This window comes from Triplophysa rosa, linkage group LG20, assembly GCF_024868665.1.
Source record: "Triplophysa rosa linkage group LG20, Trosa_1v2, whole genome shotgun sequence".
Lineage (NCBI taxonomy): Eukaryota > Metazoa > Chordata > Actinopteri > Cypriniformes > Nemacheilidae > Triplophysa > Triplophysa rosa.
In genome coordinates this window covers 1,825,673-1,849,049 of record NC_079909.1, presented here as the reverse complement: position 1 = coordinate 1,849,049, position 23,377 = coordinate 1,825,673, and the positions used below count along the sequence as shown (strand labels likewise).

At 40.6% G+C, this 23,377-nt stretch overlaps 2 protein-coding genes across 9 annotated transcripts in view; one reads left to right on the top strand and one right to left on the bottom strand.

The window, feature by feature from the left end:
• znf740a (zinc finger protein 740a) overlaps nt 1–12,598 on the bottom strand; it is an 85,090-nt gene extending 72,492 nt beyond the window's left edge. For all 6 annotated transcript variants that reach the window (XM_057361765.1, XM_057361767.1, XM_057361766.1 and 3 more), the window contains exons 1-2: nt 12,466–12,598; nt 73–231 (exon numbers count right to left, since the gene is read on the bottom strand). In XM_057361765.1, the coding sequence (XP_057217748.1) occupies nt 73–117 (45 nt within the window). In that variant the 5' untranslated portion in view covers nt 118–231; nt 12,466–12,598. The remainder of the gene's footprint in view (nt 1–72; nt 232–12,465) is intronic.
• Nucleotides 12,599–23,050: 10,452 nt separating this feature from the next.
• Nucleotides 23,051–23,377, top strand: part of lima1b (LIM domain and actin binding 1b) — a 153,101-nt gene continuing 152,774 nt past the window's right edge. For all 3 annotated transcript variants that reach the window (XM_057362653.1, XM_057362654.1, XM_057362652.1), the window contains exon 1: nt 23,051–23,236. The gene's annotated coding sequence lies outside the window, so the exon portion shown is untranslated. The remainder of the gene's footprint in view (nt 23,237–23,377) is intronic.

The window sequence follows — 23,377 nt, the reverse complement described above, 5'->3', positions numbered from 1 at the left end:
TGGAATTTCCTTAGAAATCAATTACAGCTGTCAGTATGGGAAACTGATAAACGTCCTATCATAAAAACCAACCCATTTCATATGGTCACGGACAGAGCTGCCCGGCATGTGTGACATGGCTGTGGACAGCGGGTGCGAGACAGGTGATGTGTGTAGATGAGACGTCAGTCCAGACCAGGTATCACACACTATGTCTTTCCGGCCTTTATCATCTGGCACTGATGTTTTTCCCTTCAAGATCATAGAGAGAAGATGAATTAGAAGATGACTACAAGCATGGGACATTTACAAAGCAAATACATTGCTTGCATAATTATTACGCAATTTGATAATTAATTAACTTTTTTTTTCCAAGCACATTTTAACAATTCCTAACCACATCAATCTTAATAGCTACTATTAACGGTCTACATAATTATTAGGCTTGAAGTGGGAAAAAAAAACGTTATATTCAGGCGTGCATAATTATTAAGCAGGATTTCTTTTATGGGTATAATGAGTCAAAAAGTCATTTAATATAGGGCTTAACAATTAATCGAAAAGCAATCAAAACTGACATTTAGAACCACTAACCAACGTGATTTTCCCATGTCAATTATTTCCATTACTTTCCCTTTAACATCACTTTTTTTCTTATCAGACCAAAAGAGACTTAAAATACTCATTATTTCTGGGCGTACACATATATGTTTTTAGACATTATTAGAAACTGTAAGTGGCCTACTTTTACATGTGTACACTCACAATAACAACAAAACGTTGTGATTTTGTAAAATAAAGAAAATAAACATATTTCTGAAAAGCATTACAAAACTGACCTAAAACTCTGTAAATACTTATCACACAAACATGAAACGCATGTCTAAAAATAGCTTAAAATGTAAACTTTTAAATGATCCGATTCAGATTGAAATATGAAATATTCTGTTTATGTAATATGCATGAAAGACAGCTACAGTTGATTTGAGACATATTCTTCCTCGTCTGCTCCCGTTTAGTGATCACAGGACTTTTAGTCCTAAAATGTGCATATTGGGAAAATACAGATATAATGAAACATGTTTACTTCATATTTCTTTAGACAGACTGATGAGTTTTAGGCTCTGTTCAACTATAAAAACTTTGTCTGTTTCTTTCATGCAACAGCTCTTATGACTGCAGGACAGGAGTCGCCAGGGTCCTATATTACTCCAAATATTTTACGACACGGCTGCCCGCTGCTCTTAGTGCTGCAAAAATGTTATCCTGAAACTGTGGTTGGAATCCTCTAACCCAGTAATGTTTATTTTAGGGATGCTCATTTTGGTTAATTTCCCTAACCGAGAACCAACGCTCGTTATCCGAACATTAACTGTTAACTGATAAGATTTTAATATTAAATTGGAATTAAATAAAAATACATGATGCGTCTCATTTTGAAGGCTGCGTCCTCCGGAGGTCGTGTTTGTCAACCGCATACGGCTTCGCATGCGACATCCGGAGGACACAGACTTCGAAATGAGACACATGTAGCTACAGTTGATGAGGGTCTGTGACACATTAAAAATACAAAAAAAAAATTCCACAGACTTATTTTAACATGCAAACAGCAGCAAAAACGAATAGATCAACAACAACTCAACTCAACTTTATTTATATAGCACTTTTTACAATTTTCATAGTTACAAAGCAGCTGTACATGAGACATATAGGGCTGTCACAATTATGAAATTTGATTGACGATTAATTGTCTAATAAATCATTGCGATTATGGTGATTAATTGTCTGTTTTAGGGCTTTGGCGATTATGACGATTAATTGTCTGTTTTAGAGCTTTGGCGATTAAGACGATTAATTGTCTGTTTTAGAGCTTTGACATTTAATTCTCATTCATTTTTGATTCAACGATTGAAACGACCATATTGTTCTGAATACAAGACTATGTTTTTTTCTTGGAAATACATCGGAAAAAATTGGGTCATCATATATTTAAGGTTTAGGCTTTTACCTGTCAATAATACAACTGCCAAATACTTGTAAATTAAGTAAATTGATCAGGAAGAATTGAAGCCACCATTAAAATACTATCAGTCATAGAAAAGCTCTCACTTGCAAGACTACAGTAAAATTTTACTTGTGTGTTAATGAAATTTTGGTAGACTGGTTTTCACACTGAGATTTGCTTAAATAATATTAAATTGTACTGAAGGTAATTTGTATATGTTTTGTTTTTTTTTAAGTGATTGTGTTGTGGTGGTACATTTTACAAGTATTACCATGCTTTAGTAACAATATATACACTAAAATATGAATAGCAGATCACTACAGCTCCCCTAGTGTCTTCTATAGAGATGTGCGATAATTGCGATGATCTGAAATCATCGCGATGAGGTCAAACAATCGCGATGAGACGATTATTTAATAATCGTGACAGCCCTAGAGACTATATTGACTATAAGCAAAACATTAAAGTTATAAAAAAAAAAAAAAGGTGAAAACACAGAAGACAGACACACCCACAACAAAACACTCACACCACAATATGCACACGTACTAACACACATAGACAAGCACACGACATCAGCACGCAACGTACACACACGCACGCACAACACACACGACACACTGACACACACACGCGCGACACACACACGTCACACACACACGCGCACACGACGCGCACACACAGACACGCACGCACACACACAGACACGCACGCACGCACACACACACACACACCACGACACACACACACACGCCACACACACGCACACACACACACACAGGCTTTGGTTGACTATCCCCGTGGGGACAGTCCATAGGCGTAATGTTTTTATACTGTACAAACTGTATATTCTATCCCCTATCCCTAACCCTACCCTAAACCCTAAAGATCATAGAACACTTTTTGCATTTTTAGATTTGTAAAAAATATTGTTCTGTACAATTTATTAGCTTTTTGCCATGAGGACCTCAATTTTGGTCCCCACAGTGACACGAGTCCCCATGTGTTGGTGTGTATTCAGGTTTAGGTCCCCACCGGGATATACAAACATGAACGCACACAACACGCACACGCACACACACACACACACACACAAGCACGCACACACACACACACACACACACACAGGCTTTGGTTGACTATCCCCGTGGGGACAGTCCATAGGCGTAATGTTTTTATACTGTACAAACTGTATATTCTATCCCCTATCCCTAACCCTATCCCTAAACCTAAAGATCATAGAACACTCTTTGCATTTTTAGATTTGTAAAAAATATTGTTCTGTACAATTTATTAGCTTTTTTGCCCCTGGGGACCTCGATTTTGGTCCCCACGGTGACACGAGTCCCCATGTGTTGGTGTGCATTCAGGTTTAGGTCCCCACCGGGATATACAAACATACACACACACAAACACACGCACGCACGCACGCACGCACGCACACACACACACACACACACACAGAGAAGCACGAGCGCGCACACAGACAAGCACGCGCGCGCACACAAAGACAAGCACGCGAGCGCACACACAGACAAGCACGCGAGCGCACACACAGACAAGCACGCCAGCGCACACACAGACAAGCACGCGAGCGCACACACAGACAAGCACACGCGCGCACACACAGACAAGCACGGGCGCGCACACACACACAGACAAGCACGCGCGCACACACACAGACAAGCACGCGCGCGCACACGCAGACAAGCACGCGCGCACACACACAGACAAGCACGCACACACACAGACAAGCACGCGCACACACACAGACAAGCACGCGCACACACACAGACAAGCACACACACAGACACGCACGCGATGCAAAAGCGGATGCCTCTGCACAAGCTCGACAGTGCTTGCACAACAAGGCTAAATAAAAATAAATAAATTTACTAATAAGGTAAATTATAGATTTAAGATTATCATTAATAATCTAATAGCATTTGAAATTTTGTAGTGAAGACGTGTCAAGTCGCCATGTCCTTCTTTATCCAGCTCTATCACCTCAGCTCTTGTCAGCACAACAACAACACCTGCATTCACATATTATCATATTTTCACAAACCTGCAGCATTTTGGACAATGGAGAAAAAACCCAAAACAATATAAATACAAAGCATAGTATAAACAGGCAAGAAAATACCTTAAATAATTAACTAATTATGACAAAACAAAAACACACAAGAACCTGCAAAGTTTATTTCCATCAGAAAGTTTTTTCATCAAAAATAGCAGGCCTAACTCAATCCAAAGCTTGGCTAGTTTTTATTTAATAAAGTAACATGTTTACGTGTTGTGGGGACAGTCTGGAGCCTGTTGACCATTAAAACCCGAAAACCAGACCAGAAAACACCCTTTCAGATGGCACGGATGTCCCAGGAATGCAGAATAAACGCCTCTCGAAGCGCGTTTCATTTGCTTTCCACCAGCCAGGATTAATATCCAAAGAGGGCACTTGGCCACATAAATGTGTCTTGGCTAAACAGATAAATCCAATCTGCTATACCCGTGCAAAATACAAACATTTTTTCTTACTTATTGATATTTAACATTAGTATTTTTACATCACGTCTAAAAGAAGGTAGGGAAACCACAGGTCGCGCCGTTTTCTCCTCCTTTCCAAAGCGCACGGGAGGCTGCTGATGCTAAGCATCCATGAGAAAAGTTTATGTAAAGGATAAATTGATTGCTAGCACCGAAATTTCCTTGCAGTAGCTCTGAGTTTGGCGGAGCTCCTTGTAATGTGAAGTGTTTATCGTTGTGCTTGTTGGTACAGTATTTGGTGTTAACTGATGGCACGCAGCTATTTATTTTAGCTTTTGCAATTAAAACTTGTTTTCTGGCTGAATCAAATCCATATATCTAGAGCCTTATGATTTGTTTGATGTGATAAAAAGTGGAAGGAATCGCGAAAGCGGAATCCTCCTAATTCAATATGTCATCTGCCTGTTCTGCGCATGTATGAGTTGCACAGTTTAACATACAACACGGGGGACCCTCGTAGATTTGTCTGCATATCACTGAATGAGTACATGAACACATGAGCTTCTACTCCAGAGCTGCTCTAAAAGTTTATTTTACGAACTTTTCACTATTTGAGAAGCTACCTTCAAACACACAATGAAGTGTCTTTGCGACAACCCGCCAAAATAAAGGTCTGGTTAATTTGAACCAGATGATAAAATAATTTACTTGTAGTAAACTGATAACCTGTAGTAAACACTATAGTATACTTTAATATTTATTAAGGTAAGGTTCCCAAACACTATAGTATGTAGAAATGTTACTGCAGGTTACTGTAGGTCAGTGTTTCCCAACCTTTTTTCTGCCGTTTTAATTTGCAAAAAATTTCACGGCACACCAGCATCACATTAACCACTAAAATATAACAAAATTGCACAAAACTGCATTGCTTTAAATTGCTTGTTAAGACAGCATATTATAATAAACGTAGTACTCACATATGATGTCAATGTGAAACTTGAGCTTGTTTTGATGAACACAAAGATGATATCCTCGCTGGAATTGATGACAACGACAACGGAGCTCTTGGTCAACTGCTATCAATCTTTCTCTATTTTTGTTCTTTATATAAGTCAAACTGGAAAAGCTGAGCTCACATAAGTAGGTTGTGGAAAAAGATAACAACACTGAGATTGCACTGTCTGCAATGACTGGGTACTCTTTGGCAGCAGTCAACCAGAAACTGTCCAAAGGTAGGTCACTGAATGTAATTTTCAAACCACGGTCCTGTCTCATTTCAGTGAGCTGCTCTTGTTGCTGCAGCGACAGTCCATTTGCGTTATCCATTGCAGATGAGCTAAATGGGTCTCGAACCCAGTCAAAGGCTTCAGGTGATGTTAAGGGGAAATAAAAAGAGAATTTTTCTTCGAGAGTTGATAGATGCTTACAAATTACCTCACACAATGCCGCAAAGTTGTCTGAATGTCCAGTTTGGGCAAGGGGAAACATCTCAAGAGAGCCTTTTTCCACATGTTGTCGCCAGAGGGCAAGCTTTGATCTGAATCCATGCAGTTTGTCTGTGCTAGTTAGTACATTTTCATTTCTCCCTTGCATTCGCGTGTTCAGTTCATTGAGGTGTGCAAAAATGTCCGCCATGTATGCCAACCGTGCACACCATTCCTCATCTGCCAACAGCAATGCGTACTCCGATTTTTCCGCTGTTAAGAAGGTTTTCAGTTCTTCCCTCAGTTCGTACACACGCGACAAAAGTTTACCACGGGACAGCCATCGGACCTCCGTATGAAGCAATAAAGTCTTATGGTCTGCCCCCATCTCCTCACATAAGATAGCAAATAGTCGGCTTTTCAAAGGCCTTGTTTTTATAAAGTTGACAATACGCACTGTACCATCCAACACATTCGACAGCTCCTTTGGTAACGTCTTGGCAACAAGTGCCTCGCGATGCAAAAAACAGTGCGTGACCGTGACGTTCGGATTTTTTTCTTTGACTCTACTGACGAATCCCTTGGTATTCCCAGTCATGGATGCTGCTCCGTCGGTACACACACTCACGCAGTTTTCCCATTTTAGTCCTCCTTGTTCAATGTAATCGGATGTCACCCGAAATATTTCCTCTCCTGTTGTTTTTGATGGCAACTCTTTGCAAAAATAAAAATTCTCTCTGATGATTTCACCATCCACAAAGCGCACGTTTGCTAATAGCTGAGCATTCCCACTTATGTCTGTTGATTCATCAATTTGGAGTGCAAATTTGACGCTAGTTTTTATTTTTTCCAGTACAACACTCTCAATGTCAGCGGACATATCGTCAATGCGTCTGGCGATTGAATTGTTTGAAACGGGCACTTTTGCAATTTCTTTGGCAGCATTTGGACCCAACATTGTTTTCACAATTGCTTTGCATGCAGGCATAATTAATGACTCCGCCACCGTATGTGGCTTTTTCGATTTTGCCACTAAACCAGCAACCAGGTAGCTAGCTTCGAGAGCTTTTTCAGACACTGTGGTACTCTTTCTCATCAAAGAAGCCTGTTTCTCCGTTTGATCTCTCAAACGCACAAAATAGTTTGTCTTTTTTAATAAGTGATGGATGTTTTGTTTGTAAATGACGTTTAAGCTTGCTAGGAACCATTGCATGGTTAGATAGTTTTTCTCCACAGACTAAGCATAAGGGTAGTGCTGCCGAGCGATCCCCGGTGAAAGTGAATCCATATGACAGATAACTGTCGCTGTATTGTCTTGAGCTCACCGTTTTTGCTTTCTTTCCTGTGTCTCCACTGCTAGAGGGCCCAGGTTCCGATTCAGGGTCGTTAGATTTTCTTTTCAAGAATTTATCCATGTTTTCCCGTTGGTTTTAGTAGCGTGGTCGTAATTATGTGTGGAATTCGCACATGGGAAAATCGCGGGCTACGAGGTCACGTATACGTACAGTCTCCTGGATGAGATCACGTATACGTGGTCAACAGAGATGGCAAAAGTACACACATCCTTTACTTAAGTAGAAGTACAGATACTCATGTTTAAAAGTACTCAAGTAAAAGTTGAAGTACTGACTATACTTGTTTACTCAAGTAAAAGTATAAAGTATGGGCTCTAAAATGTACTTAAGTAAAAAGTAGCCAATACTACTACCTGTTTTAGAGTCACGCTCGTACCTCACAACTGAACTACCATTATGTAGAACACAAGCATAAAAAAGACTGATGGAATAAATCTATTTGCCACTACCTAGTTAGTGGAAAAAAACACAAATTTATAATACAATTATGATGTAAGATAAGAGTGTAAAGGACAAGCGTATTGATAATAATTGTGACAGAATTCCCTTTGTCTCAAGTTCTCAACCATAATTTTATCTATTCTTTGTGTTGCCTTCCGCCTTGGTCCGTGGCAGCTTCTTAGACTACTAGCCTATGTCTGCGATGCGTAATAGCTATGAAATGACTGTTTGGTACTGTGATTGTCAAAACATTTTATAACAGAATTTCACTGCTTTCATTTTTAGATTAACTGTCCCTTTAAATTTTAAGCACAGACCATTCATGGACATATCATTATACAAAGGTTGTAGACACTTGAGAGATCTTGTCAAAAAGAGAAAACTGAGAAATAAAGAGATAATTAATTAGGCAAGTCAATTTACTTGGTAACCATTACTGTTTTTCTCGATTGGTTAAACACATTTCTTTAAATTATGCCTCGCTTTAAAATATTAAATGTTTAGCCTCTTACATTGTACGTTACACTCGTTTAATATTAAAACTGATGTCAGTGTTGCTAGATTAGGTGGATGATTTCCAGCCCAAAGGCTCACTAAATCCTACTCACTCCAACAAAAACCAGCCCAAAATTTTAACTTCCAAAATAATGTGATAGTATTTTATTGCAATGTCAATCAACGTTGATAAGGATCGTTTTTTATTTCCTTATAATTTTAATCATGACAAGATGAAAAATATAATAAAAATCAGGAAAATAGATCAAACAGATCAAACAAGGCAAATGCATTAAGAAAATTAGAAAATAAGACTAATAGGATATGTCCAGAAACCACTTCAAATGGCAATCAGGAAATTAGCGCATTTTTGTGCAAAAGTGCCCACTATTAGTTCATCGAAAGCAACGCAATGAGCAGGTATTTTTCACTCGTTCATGAATTTAACGCACACACCACGATAGCAAAAAATATGCAATTAATACATACTAATGAACAACAATAATGCGCTTACCTTAACGAGCTGCTTTAACTTCTGACAGAACTACAGTACATCTTTCGTGAGGTATATGTTTGTAGAACATGCGAATAGCTAAATAGCTAAATTACATATTTAAAATCTGGTCCTTTCGCGCTAAAAAACCCTACCATTCACGAGTCACAACATGATGCAGAATATCACGCTCGAGATCTGAGAACAGTTACTCCGTCTTCTTTGATTTGATTGGTCACCGCTTTGCTCTGTAAACAGTAACTCCCGCCTTCTTACATTTGATTGGCTAGTGGCCACCTCACACAGCGCTTCGGCTTTTAGGCAGACCTATCATTAGGTTGAAAAAGTCACGCAATGACAAGAAATAATATTGATTGTGCATCAAATACAGATTAAAACTAAAGTAACGAGCCTGGTTTGAAAATGTAAGAAGTAGAAAGTACAGGTATTTTCGTAAAAATGTATGAAGTGAAAGTAAAAAGTCGTCAGAAAAATAAATAGTGGAGTAAAGTACTGATACCAGAAAAATCTACTTAAGTACAGTAACGAAGTATTTGTACTTCGTTACTTCCCATCTCTGGTGGTCAAATACGCAATGAGGTCACAGTTGGTTAACTTTTAATTGTAAAACATTGCTGTACATCTATATTTTATTTATTATTATTAAAAATTGGCCATTTTCCACGGCACACCGGCGGTTGGGAAACACTGCTGTAGGTTACTGTCAGGTGTTTTACGTTCAATTTTTTGAAAAGGTTTCCTAGATTAACTTGCTGTACATCATTGTAATATTTTTAGCTGTGAAGTTGGCTCGTTGAATCGGCGTTATTCTGTACACAGCGAGTTCGCCAGTATGAACACACATTGCGATCAGAACGACTCGCAAACAAATTACTCATTTGAACCAATTCGTTTAAACAGAATGTATGAGATCAGTGAATTGTTCAAAGCTCAGTGAACTACAAGGGAACGTAGGGTGTGAATGTTCGGTTCGGTTTAGTTAGACTGGTTAATTATGGGCTTAAAAGTTAGTTGAAAAGGCATGGCTCGACATTAATGCTTGTCCAGGACAAGTGAATGTTTTCTATGGGCAAGTGAGAGAGAATTTTACAAGTAACTTGAAAAAAATAAATAACAATGTGACATGTATATGTAGAATAATAAGAATGTGTGCATTAGACAGAGCTACGTGTTTGTGTGAAGTGCATTTGTCGTGGTTGTGTTTGTGACAATAATCCGCACCGCATTGAGTCCATGTAACTAGATGCGGACACGGAATCCTGTTATTTAAATGTCATCTTGCTGTTCTGCGTGACTGAGTGAATTATGTGCACAGTTTAACATACAACACGAGTGATGGTCGAGGTTTATATGCGTCTGCACTGTATGAGGGAACAACACATCAACTTCATCTCCAGAGTTGCTCTGAGGGTTTATTTTATGAGCGTTTTACTGTTTGAGAGCAAACAGTATCGTCAAAAACTCAAGAGTCTTCCCGAAGACCAGTCAAAATAAAAGCCCAGTTAAATTGAACACTCAAAAAAGACTGCACTATGTGAAAGCAAATGTGACGCGCTTCCCGAGGCGTTATCTCTATATTCCCGGGACATCCGTGCCATCTGAAAGGGTGTTTTCTGCCACAGGTCTAATTGTCAACAAGCTCCAGACTGTCATCACAACACGTAAACATGTTACTTTATTAAATAAAAACTCCAAGCTTTGGATTGAGGTAGGCCTGCTATTTTTATTTGATGAAAAAACTTTCTGACGGAAATAAACTTTGCCGGTTCTTCTGTTTTCGTTTTGTCATAATTTGTTATTTAATTCAGTTTTTTTCTTGCCTGTTTATTTTATGCTTTGGATTTATATTATTTTAGATTTTCTCCATTGTCCAAAACACCGCAGGTTCGTGAAAATGTGATATGTGAATGCAGGTGCTGTTGTTGATGTATTCGTTATGCTGCTGTTTGCATGTTAAAATAAATTGTGAAAAAAATGTTTGTATATTTAACGTGTCACAGACCCTCTTCAACTGTAGCTGTGTCTCCTTTCGAAGTCTGCGTCCTCCGGATGTCGCATGCGAAAGTGTATGCGGCGGATAAACGCGACCTCCGGAGGATGCAGCCTTCGAAATGAGACGCAGAATGTATTTTTTTATTCCACTTTATTATTAGAATCTTATCGGTTAATGGTTAATGTTCGGATAACGAGTGTCGGTTCTCGGTTAGGGAAATTAACCGAAATGAGCATCCCTAGTAAATAACCTGTGACCACATGTTCGACAGTACTGCATCAGTTGTCTACATCTAGACATGTGCCCGGTTAACCGCGGTTACCACCAAATCCTGCTGAAACCGAGCTGGCTGCGATAATGCAAGGTATCGTTTATTTTATTGATGCGTAGCTTGTCCGTGAAGCACGGCTCTGGGATCAGTAGAAATGCTGCTCGATCTAAAAGCAGTGCTAGTTTGAGTCGCTTATAACGTGCATTTGAAAAAGCAACAGTCAAACATGATCATTATAAATATATTTTATTATCATAAAAATACCTGAGGAGGCATGAGGATCGGTGATAAAAACATGTCCTTAGGCATTTCCTACTACTGCGTGTGTTATAGTCTTCTTCTGCAGTGCGTATTTGGAGTTTCTGCACGAGAGCGCCCTCTGGCTTTCGGATGCAGCAGCATTTTACCGAACTTCACTCACAAGTTGTGCATAAATCACGTGATATATATTTTCGGTTAACCGGGCATATGTCTATCTACATCTCTACACTATCGACTGCTAACTGTCTGCAGTTATTCTAATGAACCCAACACAATCGCAGGCAATATATATGTTAAAGTAAAGAATATCAGATATAGACCACATCAGTCTTACTGTTCTGTGTAGGCTATGCACTGGAAATGCTGTGCCAGTGTTCACCAATCTAAAACTGAGCAAACTCAACCAGAACTGATTTTCTTACTATACAGTACGTACTTTGTGGGTGCCTTAAAATTAGCACAATTTCCTGTTATCTTCCGGTTTATTAATGCCAAGCTGTTGTAAAGCAAACTATTGCACTACACATAAAGGTGACTTGGCCACAGATTAGGCATGATGGATTGCTTTGGTATTTTTAAGGCATCTGAAAAAGACTGGTTGAGAGATGTCAAGAATTAGTGTGTCAGATGAACAACATCAACCCACTCAAACAAGGATGCATATGTAAATCAGAGACTTAAGGTCATTTTCTTCTCGATCCTACTCAGTATTTACAGGGCCAACTTATGACACCACCAATTCTGGTCTTACATCATGCATGTCTTAAATATCTAAGGAATCCACTTTCACTTGCATGGAGCAGAAGCTACACATTTTACAAAATGCCCACAGGGCATGTACGTTAACGTTAGTCACATTAGTCCATGCAATAGATTCAACGATGGACACATGAAAGAATAACAAACATGTAATAATCTTCTCAGCACGCGCTGCAGTTCACCCCCACACAAACCTCATCTTACACAAGTAATACACACGTTAACCTACGCAGATAATAACTTAAATACATTGCTTAAAAACACACAATAGCTGGTGTTGGAGTAGTCGCGGTTGCTTTTTTCGGAACGCTTGTGACTGTAAGCGCGTTCATGTGTAATAGTGTCTCGTGCACAGACGCTTTTCTTTGATCAAATCTCACTCATGGGCCTCTAAAAGGAGCCTCGAATCGCAGTAGTCGGGGAATAAAAAACAAAAGGAGATTTCCATTAAAGCGATGCGTGAATCGCACAAAGATCTTACCTTAACAGTGCACAATTCCGCTTTTATTCCACCTCAGCTCAGTTTACAAACACAGGAAAAGCCACCGGAACAGTTCCACGAGAACGTGCACACTGGCTGCAACGTCACTGGCTGCCTGGTCATGAATAAGCAAAAGCTCTGTAAGCAACAACACAGCTGCTGCACGAAAAAATAATAAATAAAAAAAATCGCTGTATGAAAAGAATTAGACCGTTGGTTCGACGTTTGACAAATATCTGTAGACTATAGAAAGAACTTTAATAAAGGATCACACCAATGACATCAACAGGTTCTATACTGGACAGTGGACAACATTTATTTGGGCAGACACAGCCAAGAAATCATCAACCCACAAAACAACTCAATGACAATAATTTGATTTATACAGTTACGCAATAAAACCACAGGGGGAGCCACAGATCAATCTCATAGAATATAACTTTATAGAATAGAATAGAACTTTATTGTCATTGTTAGGGGAACAATGAAATACAGTTTAGCAGCGCTTCACGATTGTAAAGTTATAGAAATAAAAAGTATAGAGTTGAATATCAGAACAGCCAAGACCTACATACATAAACAAAGGTATACACACAATAATATAAAAATATAAATCCTTGGTAGTGCAGTGACAGTAAGCAATAGTGCAGCAGAGTAATATAGTAGTGTGAAAGTGAAAGTAGGGGGCGTTATTGCACCTTTATAGGAGTTTTTATTGCACATTTTAGTTTGTTTGGGAGTGTGTAAGTGGTTATGTATTTAAGCATCTAACTGCTTTGGGATAGAAACAGTTTTTCAGTCTGTTGGTTTTGGTTTTTATCAGTCTTAAGTGATTATGTATTTAAGCATCTAACTGCTTGGGGATAGAAACTGTTTTTCAGTCTGTTGGTTTTGGTTTTTATCAGTCTGTACCTTCTCCCAGAAGGTAATGGGGAGAACGGATGATGTCCAGGGTGAGGGTCTTTTGAAATACAGCCGGCCTTCTTTTGAAGTCGGCCAGTGTAGATGTCATGGAGTATGGGCAGTGACATACCAGTCACACGCTCAGCTGTCCTCACTACCCTCTGCAGGTCCTTCCTGTTCTTTTCTGTACAGCTGGAGTACCATACCGTGCAGCAGTAAGTTAGCAGTCTCTCTATGGAGGAACACTAGAAGTTGGTCAGCAGGTTTTGAGGTAGGCGAGCATGTTTCAACTTCCCGAGGAAGTAAAGTCTTTGTTGGGCTTTCCCCACCTGCTGGGAAATGTGTGTGGACCAGGTGAGGTCGGCCGAGATGTGCAGGCCGAGGAATTTAAAGCTCTCTACCCTCTCTACCTCCTCTCCATGTATGCAGAGACATTTGACACATAGGGTAAATCTTTAATACAGAGAAGGGTTCACAATATTGTACTGTAGAGGGGTGTTTCATAAAAGTTGCTTAGAAAAGCGGGAATTGAAGTCCAAAATCTGACTTGAATGAACTGAACTAATCAGTCAGGCTTTAATGCAGTGGTGTAGTCTAGTTTTTTGTAGTGAGTACCACCACCACACTGAATGCATATGCCTCTACATGTAATCCAGAGGATTCTGAAAGATTTATTGCAAGCAAGATTTCAATAGCCAATGGGGAGACATGCTGGTTTTGTTAATCACTTTCTAATGTGATCCATGTAAAAACCCAACAATAGAGTTATTTATTTGTGATATACTATTTCTACGCAAACCCACCCTGCTAAAAATAGTATTACATAAATTCTAGTGGTTTCCATTAAAATACCATTACCAACCATCTTTTTTTCTATTACAATTTTTTTAATGTGTTCTATTGATTCCCATCTGCATCTATTGTGTTTTGGGCAGGGTTCTATTATTTTTTCAGCAGGGGAACAAACAAAATGTCAAGAATATCCTGTGAAAGTATATTTTTGAGATTTTGATTTAGTTTGATTTTGAATGACTAAGGCCATGTCAAAGACTTACAGTAAATCATATTGAAATAAATGGTTAAAATCAAACTCTGATGCTCATCACTAATAACTCGATTTTTAGCCTAGTTTTCACACAGTTGGGTCACACTTATGAATGCAAGTTGTTGACATTCTCATTAACATTATTGACGTTAACTATAATAATTAACAATGAACATTTGTGCAGTTTTATCAAGCACCCGTTGCACTTAGATTGATGGCAGTGTCTCTAGCCTGACTTTCACAAGGCTGGCCAGGAGTTCTCATCTCTTATCATCTAAAACAATTCTAAACAAACAGTTAGATACAATTTAATATGCCAACAATCGCCTTACAGTTGTGTTAATGATAACAAATATGCTAATTTTATTAAAGAGTACCCAGTGGTTTTAAAAGTGGGGGTGAGTTATCAGCAGAAAGTATAATACACCGCTGAACAGAGTACGCGATTGCAACCCCGGGACGCTATCGTGACGGAGGGGGACCACGCGTACAGTGTAGCATGAGCGTCGTCGGGCTCATTTTCTGTAACACCTGTTGCAGCGTTACCCGAAGCGGCAGTAGCTTCAGGGGCAGGCTTACTATTACGTCCCTGGATGTATTTTTGTTATTTATTAATAATTTATTTTACTAGGGAGGGAGATATTGGTGAAATGTTGTATGTGTTGCATGCTGGGAAATGTTGTTTCTTTTGTGTCCCGCTCTATCCTTTCTCAAGAGTCTGATTGGCTGACCCTCATTACTGATTGTGTGGAGGACACTGCATTTAAACAGAATGTTGTTCTTGGAGATTGGTTCCGCTGAGTGTCACACTGTGGGCTGTCCCAGACCAAGAGTGAAATTATTGGAGTTGTGGTTATTGAACTATACTCTTGTGTAAGCTAACTTGCTAAATCTTGAGTCAGCTACTTTTTGTTGTTTTTCAGTGTGGGCTAAAGAGCCAGGTTAGTTGAGTTGTGGATATTGAACTATATGTGTAGATCACATTACACTGTAAGCAAACCTGCTAAACCTTTTTGTCATGTGTTTTGTTGATCTAACTTTAATGTTGATGTAACTTTTTGTTGATGACTTTTATGAAGCAGTAGGGAGTTGGGTGCCATTTTATTTATTACTTTGCTAATAATTGTAACTTTTTGTTTTCTCCTGTTTATGGCCTAGCGAGGGAGTAAGGGAAGACTTATGTTGCTTTTTTGTCATTTCATTTGTCAGGTTATTTAAATTCCCTTGGGGCATAGTAACTTCAGTTTGTTTGTTTGGCCTAACCCTCTCCTGAAGCATAATGCTTCTCAGTCATGCTTGTTCAAGTTTCTTTACCTGTTACGTTATCATTAATTCTGTCTGTTCAAAAATAAATGTATGAACACAAAAAATCTTGTTGTCATTAGTGCTGGGACAGAGGACAGAGTAACCTCCTTGTTTTCTTTTTACTTTTGCACCCATTCTTTTTCTTTCCACTGTAAAATGTTACACCCCTTTACTTTCTTCCCCTGGTGGAAGAACCCAGATGCAGGCAGGTGTGAAGGGGTTAACAAAACAAGACTTTAATATAATACAAAGAAACAAAAACACCCACGAGTGAGTATAACTCAACTCAACTTTATTTATATAGCGCTTTTACAATTTTCATTGTTACAAAGCAGCTGTACATGAGACATATTGACTATAAGCTACTGACCCAGTTCTACTCAGTGGTCATCGAATCTGTTCTGTGCACTTCAATTACTGTTTGGTATGGCTCGGCCACCAAATCAGACCTACGAAGACTACAACAGACAGTTCGTAGTGCTGAGAAAATTATTGGTGCTCCTCTGCCCACACTTCAGGACCTGTACGATTCCAGAGTGAAAAACAGGGCAAGAAAAATCATCATTGACTCCACACACCCAGCACACAAACTCTTTGATCTGCTGCCCTCTGGCCGGCGCTTTAGAGCACCAAACACCAGGACTTCCAGACACAGAAGCAGCTTCTTCCCCCAGGCAATCTCCCTCCTAAACAGATAACTGCTCCTTAAGAGCAATATTCCACTTCCACTACTCCTATAGTGTGCACTATAGTGCCTTATTATATCTACATCTTATGTATACATGTATATAACACTACCTCTACTTACTAAATTATCCATTTGCACAAGTGTACATACAATCTGTTAATATGTTTATTCTACTATATACTACCCTGTACAATGTCTCTTATATGTTATTATCCCCCATTTTCTGTAAAATAGTCTTTATTTTATATATGCACAATTTAGAATTTTTAGACTGTAAATCGTATTATATTGTATTGTCATTGTGTTGAATGTCTGTACTAGAAGCTTCCAACACCAAAGAAAATTCCTTGTGTGTGCAAGCACACTTGGCAATAAAGCTCTTCTATTCTGATTCTGATTCTGATTCTAATTTTCTTATTCTGATAGAAAGTCTTGTTACGTGTCGTCTTGTTTATGTTCCCTTTCTGTCGGTCTCTCGACGTTGTGTCGAACCGACAGAATGGGGTTTGTCTTGAGAACCTATCATCTTCTGAGTATTTAGAAAAGGCCAATGAAAATTGGCGAATGAAATTTGCATGCCGGGCTCCTCCCCGGATGTCCGGGTATAAGAGGGAAGCCGGCGTGCTCATTCATTCACCTTTTGTTCTTCAGAGCCTACGCATCTGATGAGCAGCTCCAGATCTTCGCTGATCTTTCAGATCTTCGCTGGTCTTCCAGTTCTTCGCTGGTATCCTGCTGGAATCTACGACGTGGTGCAGCGGACGGTCCCTTCCTGCAGCGACTTTCCCCTGGGCATCTCGGCAGTTCCAGAAGTGTCCGAGCAATATTTCCTAAAAGAGCAAATTTCTCCAGCGTGGCATGTCCCGCTGTTCTCTTGGGTGCGACGCGCTCATTGAGGAAGGGGATGGACACAATGTCTGTGTCACATGTTTGGGTCTCCAGCACGCTGAGGCAGCCTTCGTGGATACATCTTGCCCGCACTGCGGGAAGATGCCTATCCAGACGTTGCGGTCATGGGTGGCTATATTCTTTATGGGTAAAGCCACCACCTCGTCTGTTACCCGATCCGTGACGGCAGTGACTACGGCCCTGCCGCTCGTTTCGGTTAACACCGGGGGTGATATGGGGATCACCGTGAACGTTAGACCGCCAGCCACAGGCTCACGGACTGTTCACGCCCCTTTTCGCTTGTCTGACCATTCCTTAAGAGACGTTCCTACCCTGTCTTGTTCCTCCGCCACGTACTCGGGAGTGCGTGACGAAGATGAGATGTCGATCACAGCATCGGAGGGCGACCTCTTGGCATCCGACCCCGACGATTCCTCGGAGCTCCCTCCCCCTGGGGGACGAGCCCAGGAAGAAGTGGACGTTGAGATGTCAACCATGCTCTTCCGGGCCGCCGCGAGCATTGGGCTGCAGTGCACAGCACCGCCTTTACCCCAGCGCTCGCGGTTGGATACGTGGTACCTGGGGTCTTAGCGCGGCTCCATGCCGCGCCCAGCGCCGGTCCCGTATTTCCCGGAGGTACATGAGGAGCTGAGTAAGACTTGGAATGCGCCCCTCACGGCTCGTTCCAGTCAGAAAGGCTCAGTCGCCCTTACTTCCCTCGATGGTGGGGCGGCCAGGGGCTATGTCGAGATCCCCCAGGTGGAGCGTGCTGTCGCGGTGCACCTATGCCCGCAGACAGCGGCCACCTGGAGGACTCGGCCTAGACTCCCGTCCAAGGCGTGTACGTTTTCGGCATCACTGGTGTCGAAGGCTTACATGGCTGCGGGTCAGGCCGCCTCCTCCCTCCACGCCATGGCCATCCTGCAGGTCCACCAGGCCAAGGCGTTGAAGGAGCTCCACGAGGGCAAGACCGACCCAACGGTTATGCAGGAACTCTGTACCACCACTGATCTCGCTCTACGGGCGACTAAGGTGACGGCACAGGCCTTGGGTCGGGCGATGTCCACCATGGTGGTCCAAGAGAGGCACCTCTGGCTCAACCTTGCGCAGATGCGGGACGCTGAGAAGGTTCGCTTTCTCGACGCCCCCATCTCGCAGGGAGGGCTGTTTGGTGACACCGTTGAGGATTTCTCTCAGCAGTTCTCAACGGTGAAGAAGCAGACGGAGGCTATCATGCACATCTTGCCCCGCCGTGACTCGGCCGTCTTCAGGCCTCCGAGATCCCGAGCGGCGTCTGCTTCCCGGCAGCCTCGGACCTCTTCGACTCCGGATCCGGCTCCAGTGCCCCCTTCTCAGGCTGCCTCCCGGAGAAGGACGTCGAAGAGGAAACCGCCTCCCCGTCAGCAGCCATCGCGGAAGCAGAAGCGGCCCTGACGGAGAGACCCCAGGGAGATTGAGACTACCATCGGGCCCGATTCCAGCCACCACATCGCTGGATCGGATAGGGACGGTTCCTGCCCCTTCCTACCATCAGCTGGTCCCCCCTGGGGGGCCTGCGCCCACTTCCTCATGAAAAGAGTTTCCTCTCTCTCTGGGTTTTCACAGCCGTTCCCACCCTCTGGTCGACGGTGGACTGCAACTCGACGTTGCGTCATGGCGAAGCGCAATGTCGAGTATAAGCACCGGCCTTCAGCACTCTCAGACAGACAGTGCGTCGAGCCGGACAATCGCCAGGCAGGAACAACAGCAGAGCCGTTCTCCTCCCCGGGGGTCCTCCCCCGGCAAGGAATCCGTACTGCTAGCCATCGAACCACCCTCCGGGGGGGCGATGAAGCAGATCAAACCTCTAGTCCCCCTGTCACAGTTTCTGGGAGCCTGGTCTCAGCTTCCCAGACTGTCAGGTTGGCTGAGGAAGACGATCCGTCTTGGCTACGCGATTCAGTTCGCGAAACGTCCGCCCAAGTTCCGGGGCGTCCTTTTTACCTCAGTCAGAGGCAGAGATGCCCCCGTGCTTCGGGCGGAGGTCGCCTCCCTTCTGGTGAAGGGAGCGATCGAGCCCGTCCCACCGGCCGAGATGTTCAGCGGGTTCTACAGCCCGTACTTCATTGTCCCCAAGAAAGGCGGAGGGTTGCGCCCTATCTTGGATCTGCGTGTTCTGAACAGACACCTACACAAGCTGCCTTTCAGGATGGTCACGCAGAAGCGCATCCTGGCATCCGTCAGGCATCAGGACTGGTTCATGGCAATCGACCTGAAGGATGCGTACTTTCATGTCTCGATCCTCCCTCGACACCGGCCGTTCCTGCGGTTCGCGTTCGAGGGACGGGCATATCAGTACAGGGTCCTCCCCTTCGGTCTGTCCCTGTCTCCACGTGTCTTTACGAAGGTCGTGGAGGCCGCCCTTCTTCCCCTCAGGGAAGAAGGTGTGCGGGTACTCAACTATCTCGACGACTGGTATTTTTGTGTATGAGTACATACAGTAGTGAAACACATAGGAATATTTACATATAATTTGACGGTTTATTATAATAAATATCAAAAATCTAAAAGGTGTGCTTCATAGAGTACACACACATGAACACAGTACAGTAAGTTTTGTGGCTGTAAGTCATTCCCTTTAAATGCTATTGAGCTTTAAAAATGGTATTTTTGTGTATGAGTCCATACAGTAGTGAAACACATAGGAATATTTACATATAATTTGACGGTTTATTATGATAAATATCAAAAATCTAAAAGGTGTGCTTCATAGAGTACACACACATGAACACAGTACAGTAAGTTTTGTGGCTGTAAATCATTCCCTTTAAATGCTATTGAGCTTTTAAAAAAATATTTTAATGTGTATGTAACTTTAGATACGGTCCCTACATTCACGAATATCGAACGTCCAACGTCAAACCAACTTTATCCCAGTGACTGACTTATATTACATATTAGTGTTATGACTGTCATATCCTCAGAGACAAATTAAAACCTTTTAACTAATATATTAATTAGTCATGAATAATCAGTGTATGAATCTCAACAATGGTGACAATGCTGCTGGATGCATGCTGATGTAACATCATAGTACAAAACTCATTCATGATTCCCAGTAGGGCTGTGCCGATAAACGACATCATATCGAATCGCGATAGAATGTATTTCAAAAACGATGATAAGCTATTGGCATTTTGACTCGATATGGATTAATCTTACAGTTTAACAGAACGCAGAAATAAATGCAAAAACAGTCAGTCAGCGTGCAGCTTTTATCATGCGCGTCAAGTCCATTTCATACTGCACTTGGCAAAGAAAACTCAACATGAGGAGGAAAACATTACTGGAAGCGGAAACAAAGGTGAAACTAACCTCGAATTGTCATCACGCGGTTTATCAAGTGTCTTTTTTTTCGCAATCGCCGGTTAAACAAAACAAACTTGAGATGCAATTGCAAGCGAGTTACTTCGAAACTCAAGCACAAACGTTTTTATATCCATCGTTAACATATCTGCTAACATGAGCTGGTGCTTATGAAGCGCTGCCCTGTACAGATTAGAGTTGTAATGAAGTGAGTTTGTGTGCACATTAAAATATTGAACCTTGTATGTAAGATGCTTGCATGATTAAAGAAATGTACTACAGTTTATGTGAGATGTCTTTAAGGTTCACTGAATACATTGAATGAATCCCACTACTCGAGCAAGACATTATTGCAGCGTTATGTATGTGCGCAGGTGCTGAGCCAATAGCGTTCGAATGTACTCAGTAACGGAGCTCTTTCATTGGTTGAATGTACTGAATGAACACTCCCTTTACTTAACGAGTCAATTGAGTCAAAATGAGACTGAATGAACTGGTACATGTTGTTTATGGCCTAATATCCTCTGTGTTGCAACAGTTCATTAATTTAATTGAATTTTAACTGGTTAAAGGTTAACTTTTGTTAATAAACTGTATTTAAAATAGATTCTTTTAAATACAGTTTTTTAATTAAATATATATCGAAATAAATATCGTTATCGATCAATATAGAAAAAAACTATCGAGTTTACTTTTTTGCCATATCGCCCAGCCCTAATTCCCAGCATGCATTGCAGTTAATCAGTTTATCTGAATTTGTTTGATGATTGTCACCATTGTTAAGGTTTGTATGATGAGTGATGTCTAAGTGTGTCAGTAAAACGTTCTTCATTTTGACACAATCCTTGTGCATTTATGAACTGAAACATTCTCATGGGTAAGAAAAGGATCATACTCATTCTTATTTACAACAGCTTTTGTACTTTATTAATAATTGACACCTATTATGAAGTCTACTCCAAACTGACCTTTTAAAGATCTCTTTTTAGTAAATGCGCCATGTGTTATTTCTGAAACACACACAAGCACTGAAAGAGAAATTAATTTAACAGATTAATTTAACAGAAACTTGAGCAAACACTGATCACCATAATGGTATTTTAATCATTTCCTAATATTTATTTAGTAAAGTGAACACTATTATAATACATTAACTTAAGTAATGATTTTGAGTCAGCAGTACTTAATTATATTTGATCAGTAAGTTCAGACAACAATTATTATTGAGTTCTACTAACTTAAAATTAAAACACTACTTTACTTAAAAATATTGATGTAATCGGTTACCTCATTTTTTTAAAAAGTAAAGTCAACTTATTACATTTCACAGTTCGACAGAGCAGTTGCTGTTACTAATTATTTTAAGTTCAGTCTACTTAGAATTTAGTGCAATGCCCTTTGATATGTTTGGATGAGCTGAACATTTTAAGTTCTCTTTACTCAAATATCAAATACACATTACTTAACTTTTTGAGGTAACCGATTACCTCAAAATGTTTAAGTGCACTCAACTTGTCCGGGTTTACAGTGCATCATTTCCCCTTATTTCACGTTTGCTATAATAATAAAACAAGAACCCCTTACTTAATTAATATCAACCGTAGCTTATTTATGGGTACATTGTGATTACAAAAAGTGTAGTGCAAGTTCACGCTAAGATTGTTGTATAGCATACTGCAGGTCATGCATACCATGTTATATTACAATAGTTTCCCCTTAGTTTTAAAATAATTACAGTACATTTTTTTATTTCCTGACTTATTTATTCCCCAAACTTTGCATATTGTTCCCCTTTATTTACAGATATGTACTGTAGAGGTACATTATTGTTGCAAAAGTTAAGCTGTAAATTCTGTTTAATTATGCGGTACATTGCGGGACGTAATCTTAAGCATTACTGTGTTATGATCAGTATAAACAATGATTGGCACAACAAGTATACTAAAAAATATTGTACATCAATGGTTAAATAAAACTCTTAATGATGATGAAACTTTTTAAAAAAGTAACTAACAGGATATTCAACTCCATTTGAATCTCCAATTGAAATTGGTAAGTGAACAGCACCTTAAATGGAGAGAAGAGGAAATCTATAGCAGGTCCTAAAAGCTCAGCTGATATATTGTTCCCTCATAAATATGGCAGGTAAAGTGAAATACAATATGTACTTTTTATTCATGCAGTCAATATTTGTGCCTTACTGGAGATAATAGGCAGTCACCTCTTGTTCAGTTAAACCATTAGAATAGCAGAACAGAAGAATAACACAGGTACACACACCCCAGTTCAAAGCACACCTGCCAGGTGACACATAATGCCTGGGTCCGCTGGTGCGTGCTGTCACATGATGAGAGTTCAACCATTCTTGGTGGACCTTTCTCCTGACTCCACCCTTTCTAAAGTATCACGGGACAAACTCAGTTACAGAAGGACAAGAAGTGTCAGATATCAGTCATCTATAGAGTCTTCTCAAGGAAATTTAGTGACTCATCAAAATACAGGTGTAATTAACCGTAGCAGAAACTTCAATAAGAACACTCAAGAAACGTAATGCAAAGACGTTAAAAGACTGGAGAAACTGCAGTTGAATTATAGAGGTGGGTCTGTCTACATTGAGCTGAGAAGAGTGATAAAAAAAGGGGTGGATAATGTTGATCGTTTAAAGTTTTTGTATTATTTAGCTAAAACATTCAAAGATTCCATAGATTTTACTCTTGGTTTAAGCACAGCATTAGTCA